This window comes from Salvia splendens, chromosome 11 (assembly GCF_004379255.2).
Source record: "Salvia splendens isolate huo1 chromosome 11, SspV2, whole genome shotgun sequence".
NCBI classification, from domain to species: Eukaryota; Viridiplantae; Streptophyta; class Magnoliopsida; order Lamiales; family Lamiaceae; genus Salvia; species Salvia splendens.
In genome coordinates, this window is record NC_056042.1 from 29,624,424 (window position 1) to 29,639,350 (window position 14,927).

The window sequence follows — 14,927 nt, forward strand, 5'->3', positions numbered from 1 at the left end:
TTTCACAAAATTAAAATTCATTAAAATACCCGGAATAATATTATAAATTACAACGAGTTGGTGGGGGTTTGAGGTGGCACATAGGGAGCGGGAGCGGGTTCGGGATCGGAGGCGGATGGAGTCGCGGCGCGACGGCGGTTGGCCGCCGCCTTCTTCCTTCCTTGCGGTCGGCATTGGGAACCGCTCGGGCCGGCGTCGGGGCTACTCAAGTTAGCTCCGACAAGTTGGCTAGCCACGTCTTCGGGGCCGGCGTCGGATAGGGATACTGACCTTGACCGTGTGGAGGAACCACTAGAGGAGGATGTTACGCCTCCCCTATACTTCGGATGCGACCGCGTCTCCTGCCAAATGTTGAGGAACTTGAACGGCTTGTAGTTCATGGATTGGTAGGTCGACAAGGCGGAACTGATGATGTTGACCTCGCTCCGGCCGCTCCCCGCCGACCGCTCTTCCTGGAGGTAGTACCCCTGGAACTTTTGGACTTCTTCGTTGGCTCTGTATATGGCGTTGCGCACCATACTCTCGTTGCGCTCTATTGTTCCAGCCGGCCGGTTTTCATTGTACCGGCAACAGATGCGCCACCAATAATGATCGACAAACGATAGTGATCGCCGGATTGGTTCGTGCCAACCTCCGGATCTTCGGAGATTGACAAGAACGCTTTGAACAATTGCTTCATCTCCGCCGGAGTGTACGGTGTGCGGACACCGCGAGTAGGAGGAGTCGAAGTTTGGGAGGGGCCGCTCGACCTCGCTCTAGGCTCGGGTGTCTACCCGTGTTGCCCTTCGAGGGCATCTTGGTCGTCCATCGGGTAAGGCCTGTAGCCACCCGGAACTTTCGAACCTTGGGTTTGAGGAGGGGCCGAATATTCCGTTTCCGGACTAGGAAACGGTTGTGAACTGAACCACTCGGGGTTCCAACCGTGGGAGCCAGGGGGTGATCGCCGTGGCCGGACATTGTTATGTTGTAGGAGTGGAAGAAAGATTGAGAATTGAGAATGTAAATGAGAGAATGTAGATGAGAATTGTGTAGTGTGCTGTGAATTTTTTGGTGAGAAAGTGGGGGTATTTATAGATGAAAATGTGTATTTTTGGGGAAAAAATTGAAAAATAAATTTAAAGTGGGTAGAAAACGGATATAATTTTTTGGGAAGTGGGAAAATATTTTTTTTTATTTTTAACCGAATTTTTTAATTAAAATCCGATTTTTTTTTAAAAAAAATCAAATTGTCAACGGCTATGCCGTTGGCCAATCACCGCCTGCCACGTATGTTGCTCGCTGGCACGGACGTGCTTGATGCATCGAGCAGCGCCGTGCCAGCGGCAAGAGCGCAGCCCGCTGGCACGGACGGACGGACGAGCTGCAGCTCGCCGATGTGGATGCTCTAGTGTTTACATGTATTGAGAAAACATATTAATTCAAATGTTTGTCCTTCGTAATTGCGTTTTAATTTTGTATTCTGAAAAATATGTTTGTTATAGTGATATACTAATAAAAAAAGCAGTTCATGGAAACCATTTTATAAACAAACAAAAAAAATAAAAATTGTTAAAAAAGGCAGTTTATTGAAACCCTTTTATAAACAAACCAAGCAAATTAACGTGCACTATACATTGGTATTCATTTATTCTTGCTTTGTGAATTGTCATAAATTAAAATGATTGATATATGCATTCTGCACTATGCTGGACCGAGTATATATACATGCTTGCATGAATGGTTAAACTGGACAAGTATTGTTGAAATGGTCCCATGCTTCCTGTATCAAATTTTAAAAACCAAGATATATTCATCAATCACGTGATCTCTCACAATTCAAGAACTCTAAATATATTTTTCAACCCAGATCTAAGAAAATTTCTCTTTGGATCTAAATGAACGAGTAAAGATAAGCTCGTTTCTGTTTGCATGTGAGCAAATTAAATTATAGTAGTTGAATTTTGGCAGTTAAGCCTTTGCATTTTGACATAAGATTTTAAAAAAAAGTAGTAGTAGTAGTAGTAGTAAGTAAATACCTGAAGAATATCAAAAACTTGAAGGGCAATATACTTGTGATGAGAAGCAGCGCCTTTCTGCTGAAGTTTATCTGGATGTAGGCGGAGCAACGCTTTCTGATAGGCTCGTTTCACCGGATTCTCCTCAACTAGATCCACCAACGCGATTGGCTGCCATCCGCTTCCTGGCCAAAGAACCTTCCTCATGACAAAAATTTAAATAGTTAAAACATGGAGTACTATATATTTGATTGTTGAATTAAGAGTTAATAATATAGTACTCACATATTGTAGGGTGGACAGGAGAGACCGAATGTTCCCTTCCTTCCCTGCTGACCACTGTCGAATTTTAGCATCAGCCTCCCTCTGCTGCAACAACTTTACATTTCATGAATTACTCTATATATCTATATTCAACACAAGAAAAGATGGTGTCGCTACTATATATATACTATATCACTTACTATAGTGTCCTCACATAGTGTAGCTTCTTCAACACCATCATGCAACTCCTTCAACTGTTAAAACCAATATCCCAAAGTAATTCAAAATCAAGAAATGTGGTACCATTTTGGAATGGACCAGTACCTATTCTATATATGCTCTTGCACATGAAGAAGTTCCATAAAAAACACAACAACTACTTTACCTCGAACAAGTCTTCAAAAGGGTCGATCAAATCTTCCTCTAATATCTTAGAATCCAAGCGTGGTGACTCTAAAAGTGAAATCATCACTCAGGATAGAGGTAAAACAAGGAGTTAATAATCGATACTACGATAAGTTACCAACCTGATGAAAATGCATTCTTCTTATTGATCCAAGCATTGTTACCTGCATAACATTCTTGTGGTTCCACCTTTCTTAAACTCTCATTCACCTATTAAAATTTTAAATAAAAATTAAAGATAAGAAAAATTAAATCACAGAAGTTGTAATCTCAATTATATATCTCACATGCCTTGCTGCCGGTGTAATATGCGATAATGTGACAACTGTTTGTTTAAATCCGGGATCGCATATTTAATCACAAAATTTATCTTTCTGAGATTTGATTTTCAGATTTTGAAAAATTGTAAGACTGACTAAAATTTGTATCACTTTTGGTGATTTATTTAACAATTTGGCCAATAAGTAGTACCAATGTTTTCAATTGGACTGACTTACATGATTATGATTTTCCATTAGGTTGACTCCTATAGCCGTCCACCTGCAACTCTGACTTTGCATCTTAACATAGGATTTTGGGCTTAAATCTGTTTCATTGTTGAATATCTTGGCAAAGCCTCCCTTCACATTATCAGCACTGAAATGATACCTATCGCTATGACTATTCAAATCCTTTCCCATGTATGGAATTGGTACACCATCATTTCTTCTATGAGAGGTTTGATGAACTCCATAATTTAGCCCTCCATTTTTATCATTTGAGAGTCTCTTGCTCTTATGCTCCAACACATGGTCACTTATTGATGAAAAGGTAGGAAATTCCACTACTAATTTGCTCGATTTGGCTGGAAAACTGTTACATATAACCACAATTACACTACAGGCATGTTTGATATAAACTGGAGTAAAATAGATAGGGAAAGAAAAGGTTTTATTTTCTAGTAGTATTTCGATACACACAAGTAAATGGATGCTGAAAATGAACATCTTGATTGATCATCTTTTTTTTATGAAAAAAACACAAAGGTTTTATAGTACCTTGATTGATGACGAGGATGAGTTCTCCATGGTGAACTATACGACTCATGGCCTCTAAATATGTCATCAAAGAAATCATCACCATGAAGATGTGGCCTCCTTGGGCGTCGCGGCGGCCCCCCAAAAACATCACCGAAATCCAAGCCTGTGTATGGTGATTTAAGGGATGTGGTTTTGGAACGATCAGACTGTCTCAAATCATCTTCATCTTTCATGAATACATCCATTGATGTCCACAAACAAATCTCACGTATGACTAGATCTTTCTTGATAATTAACTAAGTGGGATTCTTGAATATATTGAACATAGTTTTCATTTTCAACTGTTTGTTGTAGGAAAGGAACTGATCAGTTGGGAATTTGGAGTGGTTCAAGAAGGGGGGGAGGGTGATAGTGATAAATTTTTGCGAGGAAAGTGAAGCCACATGACGGATCAAATGTCATGTTTCTTTCTATATCAAGATTTTCGGATAAGAGAGGGGAAAACGTTGCTAAAATACAACCAACTTTGCTATTATTAGATGGGGACGCTCTCTAGTTAATTTCAATTTTTGGTGTCCCCAAAAGTAATTTGGTAAACATAAGTTGCTACACTAATTTAGAGGCTAAATAGCATAAGGTCAAATAAAAATTTAAGTATTAGGTTTTTTTGGATGTTACGCGTTCACATCCCACAAAGTGTAAGCTCTCTTAATCTCTTTGACTGTTTGACATGATACATGTATAGTTTTTTTTTTTTGGACATATAGTCACTATACACCGAGTCCAATTAATATGACACAGAATTATGTATTCTTCAATAGTGATTATATATGTACGAGTATGGAGTGATTGCGCTAGGAACTCGTTAAAACTTTAAAATTTGATCAAATTGTCATTTAGCATCACAAATTGTACGAGATATTTAAAGTATTTAACATTTTCTCACTTGAAATATGAATTGTGAGTTTTCTCGTCGAAGCAATCTTTCCCCTCCACAAAAGATGATAAAGAAAAGAAAATCAGCAATGATTTGGCAATAGACTACCCAAAACTGCCCTGTTTGTGCAACTTGTCATCGGTGATTCGTTCATTAAAGTACTCCATATATTACTACTATTATACAATAACCAAATTTGACCACTTTTTGAATTTCTCGTAAACTTAAAAATAGCATATTACCGATGTATACTGCATCACGGTACGGTAACAATTTTCATATTTTCATATACTGAATTTTCGGTATACCGAAAAAATCGGCACGGTACGGTATCGTGTTTTCTCATACCGTACTTTTCAGTACAGTATGCGGTATGCCCATTTCGGTACGATATACCGTACCTATCCAACCCTACACTAAACCGATAATTTTTGGTGAATATTGAAAAATACGGTGTCAATCTCACAATAGAGGTTATTAGAAATGAGTCACTCACCCTTAAAAGGCCTTTTAAGCGGTGTGTGACCCATTTCTAATATGGTATCAGAGCGGGCCTAAGTCGATGATAGTTTTCTCTTTATCTCTTATCTACCTCATGAGTGGAAGACCGATGTTCATTCCAGCCTATTCGATGTGTCATTCCAGCCCACACGTGAGGGAGCCTGTTAAAACTCTTAAATCTTGTCCCACATCGACTTGATGATCCTAGCTCCTCTATAGTATCACTCACCCCTTAAAAGGACTTATAAGGGGGAGGATTATCTACACTTATATAGATTAGATGAGATCTTCACCAAGTCGATGTGCGACAAAATTTTAGAGAATTTAACACGTCCCCTCACGTGGGCCGGAAAGGACATCGGTCTTCCACTCGTGAGGTAGATAAGAGATAAAGAGAAAACCATCATCGACTTGAGCCCGCTCTGATACCATATTAGAAATGAGTCACTCACCCCTTAAAAGGCCTTATAGGGGGGATGGGGTGTTAATGTGTTATCCATACTTATATAGACAAGCTATGATCATCACCAAGTAGATGTGAGATAAGATTTAAGAGAATTTAACACGCCCCCTCACGTGTGGGCCGAAATGACACATCGGACTTCCATCACGTGGGTAGACAAGAGAAGAGATAAATCAATCATCGACTTAGGCCCGCTCTGATACCATATTAGAAATGAGTCACTCACCCCTTAAAAGGTCTTTTAAGGGGTGAGTGGCTCATTTCTAATAGTAGTCACTCTTACTGTAAGCATAGATTTTAAAAAATGTAAAGAATAGTGGATTGAAAAACTTAGTGGAATATGAGACTCACTTTTTTATATTGGTTTTATAATAAAATGTGAGTGAAGGGAGATAGTAGAATGTGGAACCTACTTACCATTTATAGTAAAAATAAAATATGACTCTTATTGTGGAACGAATCAAACTGACAAAGACTCGTACCGTAAAATGGAGAAAATATGTACAACTCTCTTAAAAGTAACTTCGGTTTTCATTTTCTTTTTCCTATTCTACATAATATTGGGAAAAGAAGTAACTTCGGTTTTCATTTTCTTTTTCCTATTCTACATAATATTGGGAAAAGGAAAACTGTTGGGCCTCTTTTTTAGTTGTAAGTTGGTAACTCCTTGCCTTTGTAGGCCATAGGCCCATAACTAGTCGAGGAAAACTGTTTGATTAATTAAATTCAATTAACTAATAAATCTTTACATACATTCAGATGTTCCCTCTCTCTGTAAAATGTTATCCCGACGGGCTGACCCGTAACCCGACCGGGCAAACCCGTCTAACCCGGTAACCCGACCGGGTCAGCCTGAATGGCCCGATTTTAAATTCGGGCTGCGAAATTGCATCCCTAACCCTTTATTTTTACGGGGTTATTCGGGCCGGCCCGCGGATTCCGGGTTACATTGACATCCCTAGGTGTTATCCATACTTATATAGACAAGCTAGGATCATCACCAAAAGATTTAAGAGAATTTAACACGTCCCCTATTCTACATAATATTGGGAAAAGAAGTAACTTCGGTTTTCATTTTCTTTTTCCTATTCTACATAATATTGGGAAAAGAAAAATTGTTGGGCCTCTTTTTTTAGTTGCAAGTTGGTAACTCCTTGCCTTTGTAGGCCATAGGCCAATAACTAGTCAAGGAAACTGTTTGATTAATTAAATTCAACTAACTAATAAATCTTCTACATACATTCATATGCTCACTAGTTCGTGAAATGTTATTTAATTTTGTCATTTTATCTATCCGTGAAAAGTTATCCACTTAATTTTTTTCTATTTTTGTTAAATAATGCTCATTTTCTACTAACTCTTTATGCTCAAATTCTGTTATAAAACTAATATATAAATATGGGACTCTCGTTTCACTAATATTTCAACTCACTTTTCTTTATATTTCTTAAATAATATTTCATGGATAGAGGGAGTATGATAGTACTACTCGTATCTGGTGGTTGGAGCTATGATTGAGCTACGTTTCATATTAAAAAGAGGAAGATTGAGCTACGTTTCATATTAAAAAGAAGGCAGTAAGAAACATAGATACAATGATACAAGGAAATGGAGGGAGTTACAAATGAGGCACAAAGCATTTAATCCAGCAACTGTTGTTCAATGATACAGAAGAGTGCAGTTGAAGCCCAAATGCACGTTTATACCACTTGACAACATACACACATCCACGCAAGAGATCCTCGAGATGCAATCAATCCTACACAGCCAACGAAAGACGCAGCCATTATAAACACGAAAGCATTGCAGTCAAAACCAGACTTATTGCACATAAAACATATAAACACGATGCTGAGAACTTACAGAATGGGACGATCTTCCAGCGTTGATTGGAATCCTTCTTCCACTCCCAAAGCACGATTCTAGTGCCATCATGGACGCCACCATGGTTCTTATCCCCGTTGAATGCATCCACGTTTAGTTTGATGTTGCTGACCATCCTCACTGCATGATAGCCATCGCCTAAGTCCTTGCTCTCGGTCCACAAAATGGATTCATCGAGTTTGTTAGAATTGTAAGGACTCAACTCAACCTGTTAGAGACAAGAATAATGAATCTTGCCAAATAGTTTAAGCACCAAAACCAACAACAAAATTGAGTCTAAACTCCAAACCAAACTTGATCCACACTTTTGGCAGTGAAATAAACTCAAAATCTAGAAATAATTTAACTGAATCAGGACATCTTTGATTATTTGGAAATCAGATTACTAATGTCACGACCGCCCTTTAGGGTTAATAAATACGGGCGATCGTGATTAAAAGAATTTTATAAATAGACGAAGAGAACTAGGGTTTTAATAAAGAGTTTGACCAATAATTAATATTTAACAACAAAGGGCCAAGAGGTCGACGTTATCCAAATAATTAGGTTCAACGCTAAAAGAATGGTGAGTAAAGACAATGTCTCAGCGGAAGCGTTCAAGAGAAAGAGTGACGTCATGTGTGGAGACACAACGACACTCGTAGTTCACAACTAACCAACCATGCTTCAATTTTAAATTGCTCAACACCACCAACTGCTCGTCGCCGCTCAACCTGCACATAGGGAAAACACATGCAGGGCTGAGTACTTAATATACTCAGTGGGCTTATGCCGAAAACATTTGATGAAAGTTATGTCATCCATACCATAGTGAACTCGAGTTTTACATTTAGAAAAGAAATATTATCGAGTATCACAAACAATTTCATAGACTGGCCAGTCAAAACAATCTCCCCACTTTCTCATCAATCATTCAATCACATCCTCTTTCCATCATTTAATCACATCTTCTTTCCATGGTGCGACGAAAGTGTGGCCACACTATTCGCCCACGAGACCGGCCGACTAGCAAGGACGGCTCACGATCTCACCCGTGTACACTAGCCTGATAGGGTTTGCGGCCCTACTCAGACCCGAATTCGTTTAACATAGCCCTATAGCCTAATGGAGCGAACTCACAAACTAGGCATCAGGCAACAATCTCAACATAGCCCTATAGCCTAATAGAGCAAACTCACAAACTAGGCATCAGACAACAATCTCATCATCAAAACAAACATGGCATGACATAACAATTTAAACCACCCTTATCCCACCATAATCATACTTTTGAAAACGTAAAAGAGTTTAGTAAGAGAAAGCCCACCTCAATTGATTAATTCTCTACACTTCCTTCCCTTTGGTATCTCGATTCCCTTGCGAAGTCTACCTTTAACAATTTATATAATAGATAAATCAACACATTGATTCAAACAACTAACTGAAAATGCATGCATCCTAAGCAAAGTCTTTTATCTCGATTTATTTCGGTTTTCGGTTATTCGGCGGCCGCTTATGCCGCTAATTTTCCTCCGTTGGCTCCTCGTATTTTCTTAATGATATCGAAATAAAATCCCCAAAATTATTAAAGTATGTAATTAAATTAACGCAACCACTTTCCCTCGAACTATATTTATTTCGGACTTAGGATATAATTATTCATTCGTAGAACTATTCCGGAATTAATTAAATAATTCCCCACAATTAATTTAATTTTTACTCAAAAAAATTAATTAGTTATTAGCCCAAAGATTTAAATGGATCCCATAGATTTAATACATCCTCCCATTTAAAAGATGAGGCCCAACTTAAATAAAACAAAAGCCCAATTTATTAAATCAAGGCCCACATTATTTCTTAAAAAAAAAAGCCCAAGAACCCAAATTCCTTCCTTCACTCACGTTTCCTTCTTCCTCTCTCTCTATCTCTCTTCTTCTCTCACTCTCGACCAAATCGGAAGAAATCCTCCATCCGTTCGTCGCCTGCTCCGATTCACTCCACGCCGTCGGCCGCTGCTCACCGGGAAGACAAATTGCGGCTGCCACGGTGTCGTCGGAGCGGGGGAAATCCGGCCGTCGATCCGTCAGACAACCGCTGCTGTCGCGTCGCTGCTCCGTCGCCGCCAAATCCGTCTGCCGTCGCTGCTGCTGCCGTCGCTGCTGGGAGGTGTCGCCGGGTCAGGCTGCTGCTGCCGCCGCTCCGTCGGTGGTCGTGCAGCCCCGAAACCACCCCGAAACAGACCCGATTCCCTCCGAACAGCCCCAAAACATCCCGGAACCAACCCGTTCAGCCCCGCAAGACCCCGATGGTAAGTTCTTTATTTGATTTCGTGAATTTAAACTTGTTTCTTTGGTTTAGTTTGTTTCAATTCATTCGATTATGAGGTATCGCAGATTGTGGCAACAGTAGGATGAAAAGTATATGGATGTAGTAGAATGAGATTGAAATTTGGATGGGAGAGGTGTATACCTTCAATTGGCAGATTGTGGAAAAGAAGCTTCAACTCGATAAATCCCCCGGCTTCTATTTTAATTGTCAATTTCTCCTTAACTGTGAATTGAAGAATTGGTATCATGGAATTAATTCATGGAGGTTCGTATTCATGGAATTGTGAAGAAATTACCTTAGTTGGATAGACAACCACAGATAAAAAAAACTGGAGTCTTGATCTCACGGTTCCTCCTTTTTTTTCAGATTGCTGGTAGAATGAGGAAACTAGGAAACTAATTGTGAATGTGATATTATAGAAAAGGGTAGTTGATAGATATGGGAGAGATTTATGGGGTGAGGGGAGAAACGTTTTTTTTACGTGGGTTAAGGGGGAGGGTTTTCAATTTTTCTTTTATTTTTCTTCCCTCTATTTCTTTGATTTAATTGAATTTATTTGGTATTTTATTTGTAGATTACGGAGGATGAATATCTCATTACGGAGGATGAAGATATCTGTAGGATCTTTATTTAGTAATTGAATTAATATCAAGGAGAATCTTTAATTCACGGTCCATTGTATTTTATTTTAAATTGTGTAGTACATAATTTATTTATCACGGACTGGACCTTTATATTATTGTCCAATTATTCGATCCAGTACGCAAATTGAGTTCAATAAATATATTCCTCACGGAAAGGAATTATTTAAATTCGCGAAATATTTTATTTCGCAACTTGTAGTCCAACGACAAATTTCACTCAACAATTAATTCACTAGCAATTAATTCACGGACTTTGCAATATTAATAGCATTAAATACCAGTACTTTAGGGTTCACAAAATAGGTTTAGAAAAACGGGGCGTTACAACTAATCATGTAGGCTGTCATCTTAGATGAGTTGTGCTCAATCAAGAAGCTTTACAATCCAACTTCGAATAGAACCTAAAATCCAATAATCTAATTTCAAAAACAGAGATGAACACTGAAAACATGACAATTGGCAAACTTTTCAAGAATTTTGCATATTCAGGATCTAACTCAACACACACACAATCAAATTCACCTTTGATTTGCAATAAACAGACTAATCTAAGAGAGTGAGAGAGTACAGGTTGAGTAACACCAATAGAGTGCTTCATGGCTTGCCCAGTGGCTTTGTTGACCAAAGCAAAACTCGGGAAGCCCTCTTTGTCCTTGACTCTCGTGCTGAACTTCTCATCTTTTATCCAGTGCTGAAATTCCCAAATAAAAAATACGATCTTGGCAATCAAAATTGAATTTTTCAAAGAAATAATCGAAGCCCACCTGCAAAGGATCGGCGGAATTCGATGGCGCAAGAACAACCTTCCCCTCGCGAATGGTCAAGGAGAAATTGGGCTCAGCCTTACAATACATCCTCACAGAAGGCTTATTCGCCAGCTCGTTGTGGGCGGCGGGCGGCGGGCTGTGGCTTGGCACGTGCGACGGCGGCGGAGAGTAGGAGGTGTGATGGACTTGCGGCGGAGATGGATTGTGGGCGTTTATTGTGTAGACTGGTGGCGCGTTCGGAGTTGGGACGGTGTGAGATGTGTGGTGTACTTGCGGCGGTGCTGGCCCAGTGTGGTGAACTTGCGGCGGCGGCGGTGGGTGGTTGTATTCTTCTTCACGGCGATCGTGGTGGCGGGTGTTGTGGTGGTGGCCGTCCATCTTCGTGTTTGATGCCGATTGAGTGCTTTTTCAGCAGATCAGAATAGGCGGAGATATATAATGATTAATAATGGGATGGTTGAGTTTAGTGTGCAATTAAAAAGGTTAATAATTGATTTCTTGATTTAGAGAGAGAATGGGAAAGTCGGTGACGTGTATCGTGTGAGGATGTGATTGGTCGAAGTAAATTAGGGACACAAATTTCAAGAAAGCTAACAATCGTGGTCAATGATACGGGTAGGAATGTCTACCGGGAGTTCATTATCTAATTTTAAGACAATTCTACTCAAATGGTAGATTTAGGGCATCATTAACCCCGTCTCTATTTCCGGCCCCAAGTCCCCTCCACGTCATCATTCTTCTACAGTTGTGGCCCAGGCCCCAACTGCTGTAACCCTGCAGATTCCGGCCCGGGCCGCAACTAATAAATGACACTATTCACAACTCTAACATATTTAACTCGTAAACGCAATTCGTTGAACAATTGAAACCGGGAAAATGCATTGTTCATTAGAAATTAACATTACATTACTAGACGAAGCAAATTTGAAATAACATTTCATTCGAAATTAACATTTCATTCCTCTACGTTGATCGCTGTTGAACCAATCCATTGGCGCCGAAACAAAGGGTATAATAGAGTATTGAAATGGAACGCGGGATTGAAATCGATGGAACGCATGCTCGTATTTATAGACATCGAATTAAAAAAAATTGGATTTGCGGCCCGGCCCGAAGAGCGTGTAACGCTGGGCCGGGACGCGGGACATGCGGCCCGTCACCGTGCAACCCCGTCCCGGGCTGGGACGCGGGACGCTCCCCAGGCTGGGAACGCGGCCCCGGGACGGGCCTGAGCCGTGCCGCCCTTCCGTGTAATGCATGGGACGGGCCGAGACTCGCGATTTGCGGCCCGGCCCATGGCGTTACAGATGCTCTTAAGGCTGATAGTTTGAATCCGTGATCTCGAGGTCATCATAATTTCGTTTGGCCAATTATGCTCCATCCCATTGGTGCTCACTTTTTTTTCCTCTTACTTTAATCATGCCGTTTGAAAAATTATTATTTTCAATGACAAAGCTAATAATATTCAAAACGGCACTTCATTAAAATAAGTACTTTTTTATAGATTCCTTTATGTTCATCTTCTTTTCTTATTTTATTGATATAAATATTATTTTATTTTAAAAAGACGTTGATTTTTTATATGGATGAAACGATCAAGAAAAATTAAGATTTCACAAATTAATACTCCAATTCCAAAAGTTACGAGATAAATTAAAATTTGACCAACCTTCATGATTTAAATAATAATTATCCTTTATTAAAACTAATACGAATGAAATAGTACTCCTTCCGTTCCATAAAATAGGCTATTTGGAATTAACACGAATTTTAATGTTTAATTAAATAAGAGAAAATGAGAAATAGTAGTTGAAATTGTGTAGTGGATGATGTGACCTATAAATGATAAAGTAAAAAAAAGAAAAAAGAAAAAAGAAAAAAGTTACCATAAATGAACATTAGCGGACACACATGTTATTAGGGAGGGGCTTAAACCCTTCCCAAACTAATTTTTTTATTATTTTAGTTGTATTACATTATAACTTTGTTAGTATTTTGTGTAAAATGATGTACAAAAGCCCCTACCAAAATAATAAAATATAGAAAACTTATTATTTCATCCAAAAGTTAGAATATACCCCTTAGGTCATGTTAAAATGCATAACTATACAATCCACAACTAAAACCAATCATGCACCATTATATCTTAAAATGAGTGGATGAAATTAAAGCTCACGTATTTCAATAAATAGTAGATAAAATATAAAAAAAATGATAAAATAGTAAATCTGTTATAACATAATAATTTTCACGGTTTTTTTATATCAACGTAGTGTATAACAAATATCAATATAGTGACATGAGAATCTCAATACAAGTACCAGAAAATATCAACACATTTATATTGATATTGTAAATGCATTATATTGAGATTGTTTGATGCATTTATCGATATAAAATCTGCTTCTCAATATATACGAAAATTGAAATAAAAATTATAAATTTCATCGTCTGATCATCGGCAGAACACATGCAACTGAGATCTCGTTAGAATCCTTATGAAATTACCTTTAATTTGATATATTTTTTACGAAAAAATAATTTAAATCGAGATAGTTACGTAAATTTTAAAATTTTAGATGATTTTGAGGATATAGAATGTGGTTAGTTTTAACTATCATACATAAAAATTGACCTATACACCCTTTAAGTTTATTTAATAATTTTTTTTAATTTGAAATATAATTCACGTGACATTATTTCAACCACCAGATCTCTTAATTTAATTGCTAAAATTTGGTCTTAATTTGGGATTGTTAATTGGTTAGCAATTGATTATAATCCTATAATCCATCTATAACAATTTTCTGCGTCACCACTGCAAATGAATATAGATTATTTGTATGGGACGGAGGGAATAGTATATTAATTCAAGACATGACGGACCAGACCACATTCGGTGTAACTCCGCAGACTGCGCGAGCTCGTAAGGAGTGTGGCTCTTAATAGTGAAAGTGAGAGTACTACTACTATTAGTTAAGAGCATCCACTACGCGGCGCGCCGGCGTCCCGCGACGCGTTGCAGCGCGCCGACCCATCCCGCGTCCCGTGTCTCCGAGACAAGCGACGGGCCGTCTCGCCACGCGCCTCGACGACGTGGCGTGACCCGGCGTCGTGCGTGACGCTCACTCGCCGGCCCGCGAGTGGGCGTCATCATGTGCTGACGCAATAAATATTTTTTTAAAAAAATAAAAGGAAAAAATTTTCTAACGGTAATAATACCGTTTTTTTGTTTTTTTTAAATTAATTTTTTTACTCTATAAATACTCCTAACTCATCCTCATTTCACACACAACTACTCATATATTCTTCCTAAATCATCTCAATTTCCTCTCCAATTTTCATCTAACAAACTCTTCTCCAAGATGTCCGGCGACGGCAACTACGGCGGTTCCGGCGGGTGGGATCTCAACGCGTTCGGCGATTGGGAGACCATGATCAACACACTGGGAGGTTACGGTTCGTCGACGCCGAGGACCCAGGGTTCGGCGGTGCCGGGGGGATGCCAACCACCCAATTTTAACGTTGATGCTTATGCCCGTCCCTCCGCCCCGCGGTATTCGCAGGGATTATCCCAGATTCGAGAGGATTTTCCCGTTCATCCCACACCGGGAGTAGGCCGAGGCGGTGGAGGTGGCCGAGGCGGTGTACAACCCCAAGCGGGCGAGGAGGAGGAGGAGGAGGAAGGGGAAAAGGAAGAGGATCTAGGTCGGCATCCGTACAGCAACCTCGAAACGCTGGC

At 39.4% G+C, this 14,927-nt stretch overlaps 2 protein-coding genes and 1 long non-coding RNA gene across 7 annotated transcripts; 1 reads left to right on the forward strand and 2 right to left on the reverse strand.

Annotated features, from left to right (window-relative positions):
- Positions 1-1,545: 1,545 nt before the first annotated feature.
- LOC121755318 lies at positions 1,546-4,149 on the reverse strand. 2 transcript variants are annotated; one of them, XM_042150631.1, is made up of 8 exons: positions 3,701-4,149; positions 3,161-3,515; positions 2,786-2,873; positions 2,644-2,711; positions 2,459-2,512; positions 2,280-2,372; positions 2,016-2,192; positions 1,546-1,759 (listed from the first exon to the last, which is right to left on the reverse strand). In XM_042150631.1, exons 1-8 carry the CDS (start codon positions 3,925-3,927, stop codon positions 1,721-1,723), a joined length of 1,101 nt encoding a protein of 366 aa, XP_042006565.1. In that variant the 5' UTR covers positions 3,928-4,149; the 3' UTR covers positions 1,546-1,720. The 2 variants fall into 2 exon arrangements, with proteins under 2 accessions (XP_042006565.1, XP_042006566.1); XM_042150632.1 differs by having other exon boundaries at positions 2,280-2,363; positions 3,701-4,148.
- Positions 4,150-7,114: 2,965 nt separating this feature from the next.
- Positions 7,115-11,661, reverse strand: LOC121755325 (ricin B-like lectin R40G3). 4 transcript variants are annotated; one of them, XM_042150642.1, is made up of 6 exons: positions 11,351-11,661; positions 11,183-11,320; positions 10,987-11,109; positions 8,124-8,180; positions 7,447-7,675; positions 7,115-7,342 (listed from the first exon to the last, which is right to left on the reverse strand). In XM_042150642.1, coding segments are annotated over exons 1-6 (762 nt in total). In that variant the 5' UTR covers positions 11,564-11,661; the 3' UTR covers positions 7,115-7,340. The 4 variants fall into 4 exon arrangements, with proteins under 4 accessions (XP_042006576.1, XP_042006575.1, XP_042006577.1 ...); XM_042150641.1 differs by having other exon boundaries at positions 11,183-11,655; XM_042150643.1 differs by lacking the exon at positions 8,124-8,180 and having other exon boundaries at positions 11,183-11,653.
- LOC121755370 lies at positions 8,905-10,586 on the forward strand. The gene is made up of 2 exons (XR_006040710.1): positions 8,905-9,754; positions 10,349-10,586. It is a non-coding gene; the product is annotated as an uncharacterized LOC121755370 (long non-coding RNA).
- Positions 11,662-14,927: the final 3,266 nt, after the last annotated feature.

Excerpts from the sequence above, each read along its gene's own strand:
- LOC121755325 (XM_042150641.1), bottom strand. The coding sequence starts at position 11,563 with ATGGACGGCCACCACCACAACACCCGCCACCACGATCGCCGTGAAGAA. Across the intron at positions 11,110-11,182 it reads ATTCCGCCGATCCTTTGCAG|CACTGGATAAAAGATGAGAA; the intron begins GTGGGCTTCGAT and ends TGGGAATTTCAG. Across the intron at positions 7,676-8,123 it reads TTAAAATTGAAGCATGGTTG|GTTGAGTTGAGTCCTTACAA; the intron begins GTTAGTTGTGAA and ends TGTCTCTAACAG.
- LOC121755318 (XM_042150631.1), bottom strand. The coding sequence starts at position 3,927 with ATGGATGTATTCATGAAAGATGAAGATGATTTGAGACAGTCTGATCGT. Across the intron at positions 3,516-3,700 it reads CATCCTCGTCATCAATCAAG|TTTTCCAGCCAAATCGAGCA; the intron begins GTACTATAAAAC and ends TATATGTAACAG. Across the intron at positions 2,193-2,279 it reads TCCTGTCCACCCTACAATAT|GTTCTTTGGCCAGGAAGCGG; the intron begins GTGAGTACTATA and ends GTCATGAGGAAG.